The sequence below is a fragment of the Zootoca vivipara genome, chromosome 6 (genome assembly GCF_963506605.1).
Source record: "Zootoca vivipara chromosome 6, rZooViv1.1, whole genome shotgun sequence".
Classification (NCBI taxonomy): domain Eukaryota; kingdom Metazoa; phylum Chordata; class Lepidosauria; order Squamata; family Lacertidae; genus Zootoca; species Zootoca vivipara.
Genome location: NC_083281.1, coordinates 22,582,017 through 22,601,948, shown reverse-complemented (window position 1 = coordinate 22,601,948; position 19,932 = coordinate 22,582,017). Strand labels below are relative to the sequence as shown.

Below are 19,932 nucleotides of genomic sequence, written 5' to 3'. Positions count from 1 at the left end.
AGAAGCGCTGCGCAAGCGCTTCTCCGAACCCCGGGATGTTCTGACGCCAGTTTACTCAACGGGCTGAATTACACTAGTCTATATATATAAATGTAAAAATCGTGAAACTGCGTTTTCCACTTTTCTCCGTAACCACTTGACCGATCGTCCTGAAATTTTGACACAACGATCCAGGCCACTCCCCGAGCGTTGTTGTGGACAAAAATCCCTCAAATCACACACCTGGGCAGGTATAGACCTGGTTTTCCATCAACTCAAACAGCGCCCTCGAGTGGCGTAATGCCCTCCTCCACCCCCTCCCTTCCTGTGAAATCTAAGCCATACCCACAAACCAAATGACACCATCAACCAAGCAACTGAAACCACCAAGGCGGTCATTTTCAGACCCCTAGGCCCCCACCAAATAACCAACATTGCCAAGTGGAGGTAGGGGCCTGCCTGGAGGGGATGCGGGGGGACGACGAATAAGGAGCAGGGATACGTAATGGGTCAGAACAGGGTGGGGGGAGACACAGGGTCTGGGATGAGACTGAGATGGCGAAGATATCATTGGGAGGCCTCTACATTAATGAGAAGTGGGCGTGCAAATCCACATTTTGCTCTAACTTCTCTCTCCTACATCATGGATGTTGGCAAACTGAATCTTAAAAAGGCGAAATAATATCAGAATTTGAGCTGTCAGAGATGCACAAGGGAAACTATGCTTTAACGCTCATGAACTTGGCAGTCGTTTTTCATATTATGAATTTTTGCTCTGCTGTGGACAAGCCCTATGTCTTATCCTCCCATTTTGCTGCTCCTGGTATCTCAACTTCGCCTCGCTGCAGAAACTCATCCCCACCTTTTGCAGAGCAGAAGTCAACCCTGGACCCATTGCATGTGAAATTTGAGACTTTCTACCAGGCCAGGGTTTCTCCAGCCGACTCTGTGCTTCTGACAGACTGGAAAAAAGGGGCTAGGGCCCATAAGTAGGATCTGGGGCACACGGCTGTTACAAAAAAAGCAAATTAAGCTGTTGTAACATAACAATTTTGAGGATATTGTACATCTTTGGCCAGGGTGGTATAGTGGTTAAGAGAGTTTTGGACAAGGACCTGGGAGACCCGGGTTTGAATCCCCACATGACCATGACACTTTGGTGACCATGGGGCATTCAAAACCTCCCACAGCCTAGCCAACCTCACAGGGCTGTTGTGGGGATTCAATGAAGACCATGTCACCTTGAATTCCTTGGGAGAAAAATGTTAAATAAATAATAAATAAATAAGCCACCTCTTCTTCCACACCACAAGAAAATTTAATGAAACACACAATTAAAAATGCAATGTTGTGAACTCCAGAATTATTTTATTATTTCGCCAGACATTTATTCATGTAAAAAAAAAAAGTGTACAGTACAATATCAAAGCAAACAATATATTTCAAATCCAGCAATTAAACCTACCCTCAAATGTGACGGTTAAATTTGTAAGCTTCCAAGTGCTCACAATCTGCACCCAACACCATTATCAGGTCAAGTCTGTGGTAAGCATCACTCTGCTAATACTGCAATATGGGCACTCAGGCTGCATCAACACAGCAGCTTTCTTCGTGATAGTGGCTTTGGTGTCACCTGAGGCACTATATGGCAAAAAGTCCTTCATAGGCAACAGGCATGCAAGTAGCTAACTGGCTTTGTAAAGAGGTGGCCTTTGACAAATATAGCACCATTTTAAGGTGTTCAAGGAAATCTGCACACAACCTGCATTTTCAATACAATCTTGGAAGGCAAGTGGAATTTTTTTTACAGCTTCCTTTTTGCTTATTAACTTAATACAAATGTCAGAGAAGAAGCAAAAGGAAGTGTCAGTTCTGATGGGGGGGGGGAATCCTGGCAAATATATTAATACGGTAGATGGGTGTGTCAGGGAACAACAGAAGCTAAACTAGGGGACACCAAAATGCCCTGGCTAACACACCACCAACTACACGCCTTCTTAAACAATCCAGTAGTAAAATCAACAACTACTAGGCCCTTGAGCACCTTCGAAAACCTTCTCCTAACAACAACAGGACATGGCAAGGGGATGGTATCCACAATATACAAATGGTACCTAACACCATGGAAACTGGTGCTGATACACCCAGGAACCTCGCCAAAATGCTGGAGAGGCTGCATCTCCACAGGCACATACCTCCACATGTGGTGGGAATACCTCAAAACCCAACTCTTCTGGACAACAGTCATACAAGAAAGAAGCAAAATAACTAAACAGGTACTAGAAGTCACCCCAGAACTGGCCCTACTAAACATCTTCCAAGATAGCAATGCCCACTCACACTATAAAGAGCCACCTACTCTCAACAGCCAGACACTGGAGAGACCTGTCAGGAATAAACATGGAACACTGGTATCAAGTAGTATGGGAAACATCCTTACTAGAAAAGCTAACCAATAGTCTGAAACTGACATGGGGAGAAATAGAAGAGGGCACCTTCACTTCGGTATGGCTCCCCTTAATCACATACACAGCATGACAACAAGAAGAACCCACCGACAGCATACAATTCAATATGGCTAACTTAACCCAACAACCCCCCCCACACACAAACAAATCCCACTGCAGCTAACCAAAGACAATCAACCACACCCTAGGCCACCCCAACCTCTCTCACCACCAAGGAAACAGAACGAGCTAATAGAAAGAGAACCTACCCAAGTGACGCTGACACAAAAACCCCACACATACACTAAGTAAAAGAACATAAGCTTTCCCACCCATCCCTACCACCCCCCCTCCTTTTCTTCCCAACCCTTTACTACTGCAGGGGTGCCCAAACTCTTTTCAAAGAGGGCCAGATTTGAAGTGAACATGCGTGAGGGCTGACCAAATTTGTTGAGCTTTTTTTAAGGATTGAGGTTGTTGAGTTTTTTTACGGTTTTACCCCAGGAAATACACTGCCACAGGGGCCGGATTAGGCCCCCAAAATGGACTTTGGACATGCCTGCTTTACTTCATAGAACACCAGTGTCTCACGACAAATGTAACTGATCTATAGAAAACACAACCCAAAGAAAGTGACAATGCATGTGGCTTTTGTAAATGAGGGAAATTTTTAAGAGAGAGAGAGAGAGGAGAGAGATATGCCAAGCAAGAATGCATGCATTGTGTCCACAGACAGGACAGGACAGGTTCCAAAAAAGGCCTTATCCTGCTTGATCACAAGCGCTTTATAAAGTTAGAAACCAGCGATCCAGCAATTCTGGGGACAATACCAGGCAAAAATAATGTGACAGCATCTGCCAGACCACCCAACACCCCGCCAATCCAAGATGGCTTCTTGATATTTCCAGTCTGTTCTCTCAGCTGATTAATCTCCCCATTTAGTCGATTCGCTTCTTTCTGGAATCCATCCTTCAGCAAAGCCTCTTGCTCCTGCAAGAAGAGAGGGCATTAACATCAAAAGCAAAGGGGTGTGATTCGGCTTCTGGTGTGCTTAAGAATATTTCCAGCCAAACTGAAAGGCAAAAGCTTTCTTCTGGTGCTCTAAAGGAGGCATCTAATTGAATGGAATTTAAGTTTTTCACATCATTGTCTGCCACTTGACACTCAGTTAAAGAGATGGCTCAGATCATGATGAACTCCAACCCCAGGAGCTTCCCTCCACAGCTGAGTGTGTCTCAGAGGGATGCCTGACCAGGAAAAACATTGCTACCGGTAACTAAATAAGATAGAGGCCCTGGGATTGTGAAGAAGAGGGCTAATACTCCCCTGGGCCTGACTTGATCCATTTTGTAAGGAAGCACAACTCCAGAACCACCCAAACTAGTGTTCTTGTGTTTGCTTGTTGCAAATTGAGAAGAGGCCCAAGATGGGCCTGTGACAGTTACCCTGAGTTTACTCTCCATCATCATATTCTGCTCTTTCAGTAGATTGTCCCTTTCTTTCACCATCTTCTCCTCCAGCTGCTGGATGTTCAGTTCGTAGCTCCGTTTCTGATCCTCCATCTTCTGCTCCAGCTCAGCTTGCTTCTGCTTCTGGATCTCCTGCTCTCGCTGTGCAGCTTCAGCCTTTGCCTTTGCCTCTGTCCCGGGAATGGGGAAAAAGGAGGAACGAATAACTGCAGGTGTTTGTGCAGAGTCACAAGATATTGTTCTATGGGTATTGACTGCTATGGAGTTTGGGTTTGGCTAAAATAGGGTTAAAGGGGCCAGAATTACTGCTTGAAGTTTGTTAGTGCTCAGTGGCCCTGCATACCATTCATACTTGTATTTGGAGAAAGTAAGAAGCCCCAAAGCAACTAGAAAATAGAAAAGCAGTAGCAGAAGTAAATACTCCAAAGCAGTAGTTTGTGGGATGGATTCAAGTGAATACTAGGAAATTTAGGTTTGCACATTCAAGTCAGTTAATGAACTCTGTTGCCCTAGTGCAGGGTTCCCCAAACTAAGGCCCCGGGGCTAGATGCGGCCCACAAGGCTCATTTATGCGGCCCCTTCCATGTCGTCGGGAGCGTCGGAAATAGCTTGGGTGCATGTGCAAGCGTCATTTCCGGCGCACTTCCAGGCTGCAGGAGGCCCATGTGCACAAGCGATTTCCGGTGTTCCGGCAACCCGGAAGTGCGCCGGAAATTGTGTGTGGGCACGCGTATGGGCACGTGCTCCAGCCCGCAGCGCGATTGGCGCTGGTGGCACCGGCCCTCGGCGAGGTAAGTTTGGGGACCCCTGCCCTAGTGCAAGAATTCCACTTTTAAAAAATCTTTTTTTGCTGTTAGGAAAGTGACAGGCAATTGAACTGGAAATTGTGGGATGTGAATGACTAAAAGGGAAAATGTGTAAGCACCCTACAAGCAAGTCAGAGTGAACATTCATTGTCATACTACATCCCCGTAAACAAATCACAATGAATGCTCAACAAGCATTGGATCGAATCAAACCTCTGCAAAAGCTTTCTGCAAGCAGATCATCATCATTATTAATTAATTTTAAACACCACCCAAGACCATCAGGTCCCAGGATGGATGCTTAATAGATAGGCTGTCTGCTAGAGTCTTAGGAAACAGCTGGAGACTCCCCTGGAATGCATCATCTGCTTTAGTGACAGCTTTTCCGCTGAAAGGGGGAGGTGACTAGGTGGGTGTGTCAGGGGACAACAGAAGCTTTGGAAGGGGGCAAAAATAAGGATGACAGAGACAGGGAATAGAGAGATGATCTACTGACTGAAAAGCACTTTCAGCAGGCTTCTGTCAAATCAGCTCTCTGAGAGAATGTGTATGAAAAAAAGTGTCATTTTCTGGAGGGATCTGGTAAAAGTTTCATCCAGTAGAGTTCTGAGCCTTGAAAAGCACATAGGGCTGAAAGAGGAAGGAGGAGAAAATGTCTCTTTTCCAACATACTTCCAACATGTCATTTTCAAGGACTAAAAATATAACCACACCTGCAACCTCATAACCAAGTGGACAGCATGTGGGGAGGCCCAGAGTCTTCATGGGCCCCAGGGGAAGACCTCCAGAGAGCCACATTGTTGACCACTGTCACATGCATTCTACTTTACCTGCCATTTCCTTCTCTTTCTCTGACAGAGCTTGATCACTTAGAAGTATGGCTCTGCTGACATTCTCCTTCTCCTTGAGGAACTGCTGTAGGACTGTCTCTGCCTGTGATAGAAGAGTCAGCAGAGTGAATGAAGAGAGGCCGGCTAAAATCAGATTTGGTCCCTGCCTGCTTCAAGCTTCCTATTTTTGCTTAATAAGATGAGAAAGGAGACATACAAATGCACGAAGGTTTCTGCCGTGATGTTAAAAATAAAGAGGAAGGGAGACTGTCTGAAGCATGGACTGTGAGAAGATGGATGGCCCAGTGGCATTTGACTCCCTGGCAAGCACCCCTTTCATTTCAGGCACAAAGTAGATCTCATCCTGCAGCTGAGGGCTGTGGACTTGCTTCTTCTATTACCTCTGTATTTAAAAGGTAACGGATCCCTGGATGGTTAAGTCCAGTCAAAGTCATCTCGCTTTCAGACCGAGGGAGCTGGTGTTTGCCCACAGACAGCTTTCTGGGTCATGTGGCCAGCATGACTAAATCGCTTCTGGCACAACAGAACACCATGACGGAAACCAGAGCCCACAGAAACGGCGTTTACCTTCCTGCCACAGTGGTACCTATTTATCTACTTGCACTGGCGTGCTTTTGAACTGCTAGGCTGGCAGGAGCTGGGACAGAGCAATGGCAGCTCAACTCGTCATGGGGATTCGAACCGCCGACCTTCTGATCAGCAAGCCCAAGAGGCTCAGTGGTTTAGACCAGAGCACCACCTGCGTCCTCTGTATTGTGGCCCTCTAAGAGCCTAAGCAGATATGTTGAGGGGTGCCTGTGACTGGATCTGCTAGCATTCTGAATGTTACTTAACACTGCTGGGGACTGCACATCACATCACATCACATCAGAGCAGCCAGGATGGAAGAAAAGATCATCTGCTTTTCTGATCTAAACAGCACCCTGAATATCCGATAATGCAAGGATCTCCCAGTGCCACTGTGTTCTAGTCTGATCTGCAATCTCTAGCAATTGATTTTAAGTAAAATTCAAAACACTGCAGACTTCCTGTGTCACATCTGTACAGGTCCTAAATTGGGAAGCTCAGGCACATTGCTAGCATAGCTGCCAAGTCTCCCGCTGAAAAATGCGGGATCAGCAGCGTAGAAGCGACTTCCGGTGCCGCGCTACCCATGTCTGGGCACCGGAAATCGGGCCGCGCCAGGACCCAAAATGGAGCCTCCCTGGCAGGTAGAAAATCCGGGGGATTAATGGGATTTTTTTTCCAATCCGGGCTGCCAGCAGGAAACGGTTTAAAATATGGGGGTTTCCCGTGAAAAATGGGAGACTTGGCAGCTATGATTGCTAGGGGAAGCAGAACAACCTCCCACAATCTCTCTCCCATTCTATTTTTTATATGTCTCACGACTGGACCAGGAATCTGAGCTTGTTTCAGCTGTATGCCTTTCTGTTTGCTACCAGGTTGAACAATGAGCTATTAGACTGCAGTCAGACAAACCTTAATTTTTCTTGTTCAGAATTTTAAAAATGGTGCAATTGTATAGCAAGAGTAATTTTTTATTATTTATTATTATTATTATTATTACCCTGCCCATCTGGCTGGATTTCCCCAGTTACAATTTCAGTACCCAATCACCAGCTCTGGTACTCAATTATGAACTTTGCACCTATTTCAACCACACCTATAAAATGTGTTTCAGATTTTGGCCATTTGAATTTTGAGAAAACCTTGATTTGGAGTGCACTCCAACCCTCCAATCAGCCGAGCTCCCCAGAAACATTACAATGTCCCTTTAAGATGTTCATTCAGCAGCCCTCTCCCTTCCTCACCATCACTCCTTTTTTCTGTTCTTGGTGGTATCTCCGTTCCATTTCCTTCAGGTCATCCGAAAACAGCTTGTGACCCCCAGGACAGGAGTAAACCCCCTGTTTGATGTTTTCCTCCAGCTCCCCAGACAAGGACATCAACACAGCCCAACAGAGTTTTGAAGATTCCTGCTCATTCTTTTGGCAGAAGCCCTCCTTCATCTGGTCCATGGTTTTCTGGCAACACAAAGAAAAAAAAAGCTGAGACATAGCTAAGCACTTCAAAACATTTCTATTCTGGGAGAACAGACTTTGTGTGCTACAGATTTATTTTTAGAATAAAATTGTTCAAGACATTTCTTAACCACCCTCCACCAAAAGATTCCAGTCTGGTGGACAAAAATCTGAATATTTGGGTATAATATACAGTTTGCAGCATGGGAAAAACTGTCCAGGTTTAACATGCTTGCTTCATGTTTGTTTTGCAACCAGACCGACACTCTCAATGTACCACCTCTTAACATGAAGATATCAAGGGACAACCTACCATGAGTTCCACCTGGAACCGTTGTTGGTCATCCTTGAAGGCACGAGCCAGGAACACCTGCAGGGCTTCCTTCTCACACTCGGCATGGATCCCCAGCAGCTCCTGGACCGTCTCCATAGGAAGCTTCAGCTTTTGATCCATCAGCTCCCCGTAGCGCACAGTAGCATCATGGATAGCAGCCGAGTTCTCAATCTCAGCCAAGGCCAGCACTGCGCTCTCCATGCAAGGCACCTGCCCACTGCGAATGGTGTCCACATAGGTCGTCACTAGGTTTGCCAGCACTACCAGGGGGGGAAAGCAAAGGAGCTGGTTGTGGCAGCACTTATGGGAGGGCACACTGAACTGCCTGTGCTCAGAGTGGCCCATTGCAATGCAAAATCAAGTAGCTAGGATGGTGAGCCAGATCCCGAGCTCCTCCCTGGGGCAATTTTGACAGGTGCACAGGACCAACCAGCTGTCAACCAGCTGATCTGAGGAGGACTACAGAGTTACCAGAACTCACAGCGGCCATTGACAAGGTGTCCTCCTGGGATGGTCTTTTCCTTGGATGTTATATAGATGTAACGGCAGAACTGGCCGGCTTGTTCCACAAAGTCAGGCTCCAACTGGCTCTCCTGCATCGACTCCAGCTGGGGCAGGTTCTTCCTAGTAGTGGGGCGGTCGAAAATGAAACACTTGCGAGTGGGGAAGAACATCCGGATGCATTTGCGAGGCAGGTTGTACAGCTGAACATCAGAGGCATCACCTGGAAGGAAGAAGATGGAGATGTTAGCTATTTTTCTGAGTCATGCAGGGGTTTCACCCTCAAAGCCTTCGTGATGAAGTAGGCTCCAGACACAGGACTCTGAATATGACTCTTTACTTGCAGGATGGCAACTGTTAACAAGCTGTATTCAATCAATCAGATTTTATTCGACCGTCAGTCAGAAATAAACATTTATCCATACAAAAATTAAAACATCTAAACACAAGCAGTATTATTTGTGCATATCAAGTCCAATACAATGCATTTGAGTCCAAGAGAGGATCTTCATGCTTCTTGCTTCAAAAACTCTTTCATAGCAGTGTGTAAGATATCAGTGCCCAGTTTGTCTGTCCTCACAAACTCCTCCAGACACAGCATCTACTTGAAGTTTCCACACTCCCATGTTGTTGTTGTTGGTCAATGAAACAACAACAAGACAACCTCCAGCTCCCTCCCCTCCTATATAAGAAACACACTCACTTTTAAAGGGAGTTAACAAATTAACAAGTCGATGAGTCAGCATTTCTGTGACCTTAATTGGAGTCACAAGATTCTGCAGCTGTTACATTACATAACATAGGTTTTCTTTCCCCCCAGTACAATTCATTCTTTATGAAATGCAGTTTCTAACAAATACAGTACCAGAACAAATATTATCAGGAGATGGAGAGCTTGTGGGTAAATCTGAAATGGTACATAGAAATGCAAAGATACCAGTGGGTTGGAACATGGAAGAGGAAAAGTGGGATTTGAGCAAGGCGAATATTTCATACTATAGAATAGAAGGCATACTATACTTCATGGTTATCCTTATTAAGCACATAGACACACAACCCTTTTCCCCTCTTCCTACCTTTCCCTCCCTTCTGACTCTTAGATCTAACTATAGGCAGGGGTGGTACTGTTTCTAAGTTTTAAGCAACAGCTAGTAATTTCAGATGCATTATGAATTCTGAGTGTTTTTAAATATATATACTAAAAACGACAGTCTCATGCACTTTAAAGACTAGCAAGTGTGTTATGGCATAGGCTTACTCTCTCAGGTGCATGGAATGTTATCCTAAGTTGGCAGATACACACACACACACACACATGCAAGTTACAAAGCTGGGTTAGCCAGCCTAGCGCCCTCTAGGTATCATGGGACCGCAACTCCCATCATCCCTAAGCAACGTCCATGCTGACTGGGCCTACCAGAGCTGGCTGTTGGTAAGTTAGCAAGGTTCCGTTGTGTTTGCTGCAGCAGAGTAACTTGGCTACCCCTTTGAAACAGTTTATATACAGTACTGTATTTTATTGTGGTTTGTTGGGAGGAATTTTGTGCAGAGGAAAGCTGCAACTGTTTCAAATAAATGTGATGTGTAAACACATCAAACGTGCTTTGAAACACAACTCTGCTAGGTAGTATAGGCACGACGTTAACACACCTAGACTGGTATTAAACTAAGGCCACATTCACACAATACTTCAAAGCACTATGATACCATTTTGACCAGTCATGGCTTCCCCCAGAGAATTCCGGGAACTGGAGTCGGTTAAGCATGCGAAGAGTTGTTAGGAGACCCCTAATCTCCCCCCAAAGCTACAATTCCCAGAGTGGTTTAACAATCAATACTCCTTCCCAAGGAACTCTGTAGTCTGGGAAGGGGAAGAGTAGTTTCCCAACACTTCTCAGCACCTTTAACAAACAGCAGCTCCTGGAATTCTTTAGGGGAAACCATTGAATTTGTAAGCCACTGTTAGTACCTTTCCTTAATCTCAAGGAATGTTCCAGATACTCGTCTTCAGTGATGGGGTGCCCATTTAGCTCCAGCTGCAAGGTGAAATCCCGCAAGGCCCAGACGAAACTTGGGAAGAAGCGGACAAACTCAGCAGAGTCTTCCAGTCCCCCACTGCCGCCCCCGGGGGACGATTTGGATTTGATGCGCTCCGTGAGCTCTGTCACATAGCTGTTGGCCAGGTTTAGGAATCAAGAGACTAGTTGCCTGCACAGGGGGACAACAAGCACCCCCTCGAAATACCCCCACTGCATAGCCATGTAATACAGAACAGATAGTTCAATGCAAATGAGAAAGGTCCTGTACCTTTAAAATGCTGCATATTTTGGAGAGCCATCTCATTAACCGTTTCCATTGCATGTGCAGAACAAATCCTCATGCAGCTGCATTTGTGGCAATGATGTCCTTACAATGTGCCCTTTCCATGCCTCTTCCCCCCCATCCCGCCCCCAAGGGTGGCCTGCTTTGAAATTATTGCCACAGGAAAACAAAGTTACAACAGGAGAGAAAATCCCTTCAACTTTATGTGGCATGTGGATGGCAGTTTTAGAAAAATGATGTCAAAGTTGCGAGTTAACTCTTTATTAGCAAAAGCAGGATCTTTACGGACTTGGTTGAGTGTCAGGCCTAAGGAGCACAGCAGCTCACCTCCAGTAGGTCTTCCCCCATGAATCCATTGCTGAGACTGAAAGTCCCCGCCTCCCCATAGCAGTCGAAGTCCCTTCTCTCCAGGGCTTCCCCCAAACAATCAGAGACTGTGCCTGCGTGCAACTTGCCACTGCTCTGCCCATTTCAGCCCTCTTCTGGTTCTGGGAGACAAGTGGGGAGGGAAGATTGTAGCAGCAGGGCAGGGAGACTCCTGTGACTTTTCATCGACCTGACTCATCTTCCTCTTGGCCTCCTCCCACTTGCCGGCTTTGGCCTCTGCCTTTGATTGTGGACTGCTCTCTGCCACAGATTCTTCCTGCTCACTAAACCCTGTTACCTCCTCATCTTCTGGTGTTTTTTTTTAAATGTATATAATTTTTATTAAATTTTCTGTTTTACAATTTCAAATTCTCATTTTACATCCTTAAGATATCAATGACTTCTCTTCTTCTCTTTCCATGGTTCATTTTACATATCTTAAATCCCTGCATATTTTACAAAAAAAACTATACCAATCATTTTACCATTATTGCATCCATCAAAACTCATAGAGTTGCACCAGTTGTTCTGCACACTCTTGTCTCTGGCCCCACCCACCACTGACACATGACCCCTGGAAGGTTGCACATAAAATAATGTGGCCCCTGGGCTGGAAAAGATTTCCTACCACTCCAGACATAACAAGAGACAATGTCCTAAGGAGAGAGAGCCAATACAGGACTTCCTCAAACTCCCTCCAGCAAATGAAAATCAGAGTTAGTGCTTGGGAAGGATACTGAAGCTGATCCATAGCTTGCTGGTCAATGGCACCAAAACTGTTGTAGACCAGGGTGCTGCTCAGGAGTACAGCCAAAGCGAAGATCCAGGTGTCGTTTTGAGTATCACCCTAAGAAAGGAGGAAGAAAGCCATAGAAGAAGAAGAAGAAGAAGAAGAAGAAGAAGAAGAAGAAGAAGAAGAAGAAGAAGAAGAAGAAGAAGAAGAAGAAGAAGAAGAAGAAGAAGAAGAGTAGTAGTTTGGATTTGATATCCCGCTTTATCAGTACCCTAAGGAGTCTCAAAGCGGCTAACAATCTCCTTTCCCTTCCTCCCCCACAACAAACACCCTGTGAGGTAAGTGAGGCTGAGAGACTTCAAAGAAGTGTGACTAGCCTAAGGTCACCCAGCAGCTGCATGTGGAGGAGCAAGGAAGCGAACCTGGTTCCCCAGATTACGAGTCCACGGCTCTTAACCACTATACCACACTGGCTCTGCTTCTCCCCTGCGATGCAGTAATACAATGCAGCTGTCCCATAGGGGGTTCAAACCTGCAACCTTCACATTATCAGCTCCATGCTCTAACCAACTGAGGTGCACAATACATAAGTACTGATTCATTCTCAAGTTATTTGTTGCTTTTACTTGGCCCTGGGAAAGCTGGCGCAGCGGGCTAAGGACTGACGCTGATGCAGTTGCACTACTGAGAACCAAAGTGCTGTTGGTGCTGGGTTATACCTAAACTCCCTTCCTTTGAGCCCCAATTCTGGGTTTTTAACAGCAGCTAGCCACGTCAAAATCAAGCAGGGAAAGCTTTGCCCAACACTTGTTCCCATGCCAGAGAAAAGCTTCCCAAGGTAAGTAATAATAAATTATTATTATTATTATTAATAATAATAAATAATAATAATAATACCCCACCCATCTGGCTGGCTTTCCCCAGCCACTCTAGGAGGCTCCCAACAGAAATTCCAAAAATTACGTAAGTTGTGCTGTGCCATCAAAATCCCAGCAGCCAAAATATTTAGTCATACTTGGGGCCTTCCTGTAGTTTACAAAGAGGTTGGCACCCTCACACCAGCTTGTTTTCACAGTCCCTTCACAGAGGTTTCCGCCTCTGAGTCACACTTTAAATGTATAAAACATTTATCTCTGTTGGTGTGTGCATTTTCTGGTTCTGCAGACAAATACCTGGCAATGATCCTTCAGCAGCTGGGTACGGTGGCAGATATGTTGCGCCTGGCCCTGTCACAAATGCTACGGTATTATGTCCTATGCCCCGTACATGCTAGACAGAAATTCAGCAGGTGCACCATCCAAGAGTTCAGAATTACCTTTTCCACATCGCCGAGTCCCTCTGTATCCAGAAGCACAAGGGTTTGACCAGGCCGGCCGGGGTAGGGGACGCACCACATCCAGATTCCCTTGGTCTTTGACTGCACCGTAGAACCCAGGGGGAAACCTAACCATGGAGATAATCAAATTTTCAGGATTTAGGAAACTGGAAACATGCGAGCTAGTAAGATCAGGGAACGGGGCTGACGCCCTTTCTCTTGGAAGGCTCTTACGTCTTACACAGATGATAAGAGGCAACATTTCAAGGGTGTAGTTCCCTCTCCCACACAGGGGGATGGGGTGGTAGGAAAAGTGGGCTTCTTTTTAGAAAACTAGAAAGCTTCCTGACACTGAATTAGCCCATCTAACCCAGTATTGTCACTCTACCCTGACTGACAGCAATTCACCAGGGTTTTCAGACTAGAAACATTCAACCTGGGAACTTATACATGCAGATCAGATACTCTACTAATGTTCTACATTTTCCTAAGAGATGTATCAGGAAAACTAGGATTAGAGGCATGCTGGACTCCTGTGGAAGTTGTGTCCAAATTGTTGCCTTGGAACACATTAACTGGCCTTGAATAAAATAATAATAATAATAATAATAATAATAATAATAATAATAATAATAATAATAATAATAAATACCCCACCATCTGGCTGGGTTTTGCCAGCCACTCTGGGCGGCTCCCAACAGAATATTAAAAACACGATAAAACATCAAACATAAAAAACTCCCCTAAACAGGGCTGCCTTCAGATGTCTTCTAAAAGTCAAATAGTTGTTTATTTCCTTGACATCTGATGGGAGTGCGTTCCACAGGGCGGGCGCCACCACCGAGAAGGCCCTCTGCCTGGTTCCCTGTATCCTCACTTCTCGCAGTGAGGGAACCGCCAGAAGGCCCTCGGCGCTGGACCTCAGTGTCCGGGCAAAACGATGAAGGTGGAGACGCTCCTTCAGGTATATTGGGCCGAGGCTGTTTAGGGCTTTAAAGGTCAGCACCAACACTTTGAATTGTGCTCGGAATAAGTCACTACAGGATTCTCTCTGCACAGAAGGGCACTCTGTGGTCCACATACACACCCCATTTGAGCATAAAACACTTAAATGTAGAGTTTGCTCCCCTCCATCTCCAGGGTTCACTGCAATTTTCTCTCTCACCTGAGTTTCTGCCAGCTAGTTTGTTCATGAGGTAGGACTTGCCCGTTCGGTAGAGTCCCACAATGGCAACCACCACCACCGGCTGGCGAATTTCAGAGAGCAGGTGAAGGGCCTTTTCACAGACAAAGAGCTTCCTGTCCCTGTTCTGGATCAGGCAGATGGGCTCAGACAAGTGGCTTTCGGGCGCCATTGCTCTAAACCTTAAAGTACTGTTTGGGGTAGGAGACAGATGGAAAACCAGGAAGAGTCACCACTGGATATATTTCATGTACACCTATGTATAAAAAATATGAGCCAGAAGAATCAGAAAGATGCTATTATTTATATTTAGATAGATTATTTATTTTGACAAAGTGATAATCACAAATATATAAGAATTAAAATGTGCACCCCACCACTGAGACCATTCCATTGTAACTATCTAACCTCCCAAAATGTCAACACGTCTTGCGATGGTTTGACCCCTTTCCATTTTAACAGTATAAATTCTACAAACACTCTCTCTATCTCCTCAAAATAATTTCCCCTACATATTCCCCGTCTTACCTTAATGGCACATATTACTTTATCATTAATAGCTATACCCCACCCCTCTTTATACCATTCTTCCATTTTATATTCTGCTTGACCCTTCCACTTCCTACCGTAGCTATAAAATTTGTGCAGTTGTTAATAAATTTGTGAGCAAGTCCTTCATAGCCTTTGAACCTTCCACCCCATCGTAAATAGATAATAAAGCTACCTCTGGACTTTCAAGTCAGCTTTAACCCAGTGATTTCTGTTATCTCCTTAAACCCCCTTTGCCAAAAAAATTGTACATATTTACACCACCACCACCACCAGTGAAGATAGATGATTTATAAAGATGTGCACAAGCAATGTGCAAATAAATCCATTAATAAAAGACAGCTTAAAAAAATTAGGGAATGAATTTGATTCAGTGTTGACCATTTGTTCTGTATGCTATTAATTTATAATTTCTGGATGTTTAAATGATTTTATGGTACACGGCCAAGATATTATCTTTATTACTATTTGAACAACTTGATGGTTTATTGCCTTACTGTGGCAGAGCAATAAAACTGCTGGTGCATTTGCAAAGCTAAGCAGGGCCAGGAATGGTTTCAATTTGGATGGGAACCACCTGTTGAGATTCCTGCATTGACCCCCAGGGTTCCATTCAGATCTACAATTCTCTGACTCTATGATTCTGTCATCTAGAACAAGCATGTCCAACAGGTAGATTGTGATTTTGGATGTCTGCGATAGATTACTGGTAGATCATTGGCTCCCCCCAAAGAAGCTGAACAACTGTGGCTCCCCTTTAAAAAGTTCAACATTTTATCTCCTCCCTGAAAAAGCTCAACAACTTTGACCCCAATCACTGCCAGTTTTTAACTCTGTGAGTAGATTGCAGTCTCTTGGGAGTTGGCCACCCCTGATCTAGAACATGGGAAGACAAGCTAAGGTCCGGGGGCCAGATCCAGCCCAATCACCTTCTAAATCTGGCCCATGGACGGTCTGGGAATCAGTGTGTTTTTACATGAGTCAAATGTGTCCTTTTATTTAAAATGCATTTCTGGGTTATTTGTGGGGCATAGGAATTCATTCATTTTTTCTTCTTCAAAATACAGTCCGGCCCCCCACAAAGTCTGAGGGACAGTGGACCGGCTCCCTGCTGAAAAAGTTTGCTGACCCCTGATCTAAAAGGTCACAGGTCCCCCATCCCTGCATTTGTGGAACTGAAATAATTAAAATAGCATTCTCCCTTTAAAATCTGCCTTCACCTCTCTCCTCTTCCTTCATTTTTCTTGTGTCTTATTTTAGACAGTAAGGTTCTCAAGGCAAGGAACTAACCTTTTGCAAAACACCACACATATTAAAGTTACAACAACAACAACAACAACAACAACAACAACAACAACAACAACAACAACAACAACAACAACAACAACAACGGGCTACTGTTTTAATATTGGCATTTATTGGAAATGAAAGGTGGCGTACAATTTAGAAAAAAAATTGTTACTGTTTGTTACTGTTATTATTAGGAAGAAACTATGTTCTGAGCAGTTTATCTGCAATGAGCAAACTTCTCACCGAAGAATCTCTGGGAAGCCCCATGTTTCGAGGAACACCGTTTCAAAACCACCAGTAATGATAATTACTGGGGCAGTTAAAACTTGCTTTGGTTTCCGGATTGAGGCCTGCCTTGCCCAGAGACACACAGAGGGCCCGGAAGGTTGACTGGCCTCTTTGCAGGGTGCAAAGCAACCTCCTCCATCTTATAGCGCAAAACCACAAACCGCACAGGGTTCGTGTGGGAATCCCCAGGCCGATTCTCACGAGACACGCACCAAAGGGGTAATGGTGCCAAATGCACAAAACCCATCATAGGAGCCAACTCCTAGGGGGCCGAGGTCCCTTCCCCCCCCCCCGCAATCAAATGTTTGAAGGGGTCGCCCCCCCTCCGCATTGACATTCAAACGATGTGCGTGCGCCGTGTCATGTGATCGATTATGTGGTGCAGGGCTCCCCCCCCCATTTTATTCAAGTTGACACCCCTGGCTAGAACCTCTTCCCTTAACTCATCGCCCCCCCCCCGGGTTGGCGCTAAACCAGCCTCAGACGCGCGGAGACATTTGGCAGCAGCTCGTAAGCAAAAAGAGCTTCGCTGCGGTGCCGCTCCAAATACAGTACTTGGCTAAAACTAGCTCGGGTGGGGATCCAAGAATAAACAACCGGCCTTTTGCTGCCCCGTGAACGCGGCTGCTCTCCTTTCGCATGTGCACCTGCAAGCCGATCCTCCGCGCGTCTACTCGGTAGTAAACCAGACGGCGCCGGCTCCTCCCCCTCGGCCCCACCCCTCTCGCGCAGGAGCGCGGCTGTTCCCAACTTTCCAGTGCAACGTCTACTCAGAAGTAAGTCTTACTTTAACCGCATGGGGCAGGAGTGCCAACTTGGCCCCGTGACCGTGGGTGTCCGCCTGTCCGGGGCCGTGGGTGCCACGCAGCGTGCAGATTGGCCCTGGCACCGAAATTTGTGGGTGCCCGGCTCCCTTCATGGGGAATTTTGTGGGCGATGGCGCACCCAGCCAGGGAGTTGGCACCTATGCCACGGGGATGACTCCCGGGAAAAGAGGGCTGGGATTGCACGTGTGGATTCTCGCAGCAGGCAAACGAGGAGGAGGCTCTCCAAGCTCCGCCTCCGCGGCTGTTCAGCAACGGGGATCGCGGCGCAACTGCGGTTCGCGGCGGGGTCCGCCCAAAACATGGCCCGGGCGCTCTCCTTACCGTCCCGGCGGCGGCGGCGGCGGCCGCGGCCTCCGGCTCCCAGTCTTCCCGCGCGCTCTCCCGCTGACCGCGCTAACTATGGCTCCTTGCCTGCTCAGCGGGGCTTTTGTTCGCGACGAGGAAGTGAAAGTGAAAGCGGCCCCTGATTGTAAGCGCAGGATTCCGGGAAGAGCTGAGAGTTCGCGGCAGCGCCACCCGGGTCCTCCATTTCTGAGTTTTTATCTGCCTTCACGCACGGATCTGGGCGTTTCTGAACTGTTGCCAGTTATGCATGTCCTTTTATAGACGTATGTTCTGTATTATTTTATTAATACTATTGCCTAGCACCAGTTTGTTGTGGACTTCGGCTAGAACAATAAACTTATGAACTTGATAAATATGCCTAGCTTCTGTGGGATTTTAGTGTTGTGATTTGGGGGGGGGGGGGTAGGCGCTGTGGTTAAACCACTGAGCCTAGGGCTTGCTGATCAGAAGGTCGGCGGTTCGAATCCCTGTGACGGGGTGAGCTCCCGTTGCTTGGTCCCAGCTCCTGCCAACCTAGCAGTTCGAAAGCACGTCAAAATGCAAGTAGATAAATAGGAACCGCTACAGCGGGAAGGTAAACGGCGTTTCCATGTGCTGCTCTGGTTTGCCAGAAGCGGCTTTGTCATGCTGGCCACATGACCTGGAAGCTATACGCCGAGCCGGCCAATAATGCGAGATGAGCGCGCAACCCCAGAGTCGGTCACGACTGGACCTAATGGTCAGGGGTCCCTTTACCTTTACCTTTAGTAGTCTGTATATGGGACGCGGGTGGCGCTCTGGGTTAAACCACAGAGCCTAGGGCTTGCCGATCAGAATCCCCGCGACGGGGTGAGCTCCCGTTGCTCGGTCCCAGCTCCTGCCAACCTAGCAATTCGAAAGCACGTCAAAGTGCCAGTAGATAAATAGGTACCGCTCCGGCGGGAACATGACCTGGAAGCTGTACATCGGCTCCCTCAGCCAATAACGCAAGATGAGCACCGCAACCCCAGAGTCGACTCGGTCATGACTGGACCTAATGGTCAGGGGTCCCTTTACCTAGTAGTCTGTATAATGCCCAAGTCCTAATTCCTGAGCACCTAGACCCACAGCAAAGGTTGAAATCTGGTATGAACTAACCAGGCCATCTTCTTGGTGACTTACTGGGCTTGAGCATAACAAAAGGGAAGTAGCTTTGTGCCAAATGGGTGCTCCCCCCCTCCCTCACCTGGCTGGTAGGGGCAGCAGAGTTATGTGAGAGAGTTGGAAGCAGCCTTTAGATAGAAGCCAGGGAAGGAGAGCCATGCTTGATTTCTGTTGTCAGGGTGGGTGGGTGTATGCTTGCTGATTGGAAGGTTGGCTGTTCGAATCCCCACGACAGGGTGAGCTCCCATGCTCTGTCCCAGCTCCTGCCAACCTAGCAGTTCAAAAGCAAGTGCAAGTAGATAGTTACCGCTGTGATGGGAAGGTAAACGGCATTTCTATACGCTCCAGTTTCTGTCATATCGCACCGTTGCACCAGAAGTGGTTTAGTCGTGTTGGCCACATGACCCAGAAAGCTGCCTGTGGACAAACACCAGCTCCCTCTGCCTGAAAGCAAGATGAGCGTCGTCACAACCCCATAGTCACCTTTGACTGGACTTAACTGTCCAGGGGTCCTTTACCTTATATACTGTATGCAAGTAAACCATATATCATAAAGACACCACAGTCACCACTGACCCTCATTCCATGGAAATTGAACCCTGCACCTCAGATTGAGGTGGCATGCAACAGCAGGGGTGACCAACCTGGGAGGGGGGCCTACGAACACATCGAATATCCAACCTGTCATGTGTTTAAATCTGGTTTTAGATTATGGTTGATTTGAACTATTATTTCTGAATGTTTCAAATGCTTGTTATTTTCTTTTACGGATAAAAAGGAGCATGGGCATACCCAGCGCAGGGCAGCTGCCCACCCCCCCTTAGAAGCAGGGCCGGCGCATGAGAGCGGCAGTGCCGGCGGGGCTGGTGGGCAGAGGCGGAGCACAGCCCGGCGGAGCGCGAGTTCGGCGTTCCCGCACACCGCGCCGCGCCCTCCCTCCAGCTCTCCGTCGCGCCCTCCGGCAAGGCCAAGTGCGGCGGAGAACCAGAGAGCGCGACGGGAAGCTGGAGGGTGTGGCGCGACAGGCGGGAACGCCGAACTCACACTCCACTGGGCTGTGCTTTTCCGCTGCCGCCTGCCTCTGGAGACTCCCCCGCTGCCGCCGATCCTGCTGCTGCCACCGGCAGCCCCCTCGCCCGGCAGCCATCACGCTCCGGCTCCTCCCCCACCCTGCCGTGCGCGCT

At 47.0% G+C, this 19,932-nt stretch overlaps 1 protein-coding gene across 4 annotated transcripts; it reads right to left on the bottom strand.

Moving 5' to 3' along the window:
• Window positions 1–1,325: 1,325 nt before the first annotated feature.
• LOC118087049 (guanylate-binding protein 1) lies at window positions 1,326–17,837 on the bottom strand. Of its 4 annotated transcripts, none has more exons than XM_035119319.2 (11): window positions 17,603–17,837; window positions 14,310–14,583; window positions 13,145–13,272; window positions 11,834–11,943; window positions 10,378–10,580; window positions 8,389–8,631; window positions 7,887–8,167; window positions 7,364–7,576; window positions 5,532–5,634; window positions 3,872–4,065; window positions 1,326–3,416 (listed from the first exon to the last, which is right to left on the bottom strand). In XM_035119319.2, exons 2-11 carry the CDS (start codon window positions 14,497–14,499, stop codon window positions 3,201–3,203), a joined length of 1,881 nt encoding a protein of 626 aa, XP_034975210.1. In that variant the 5' UTR covers window positions 14,500–14,583; window positions 17,603–17,837; the 3' UTR covers window positions 1,326–3,200. The 4 variants fall into 4 exon arrangements, with proteins under 4 accessions (XP_034975210.1, XP_034975212.1, XP_034975211.1 ...); XM_035119321.2 differs by having other exon boundaries at window positions 14,310–14,518; XM_035119320.2 differs by lacking the exon at window positions 17,603–17,837 and adding an exon at window positions 17,242–17,575.
• Between the last annotated feature and the right edge of the window lie 2,095 nt (window positions 17,838–19,932).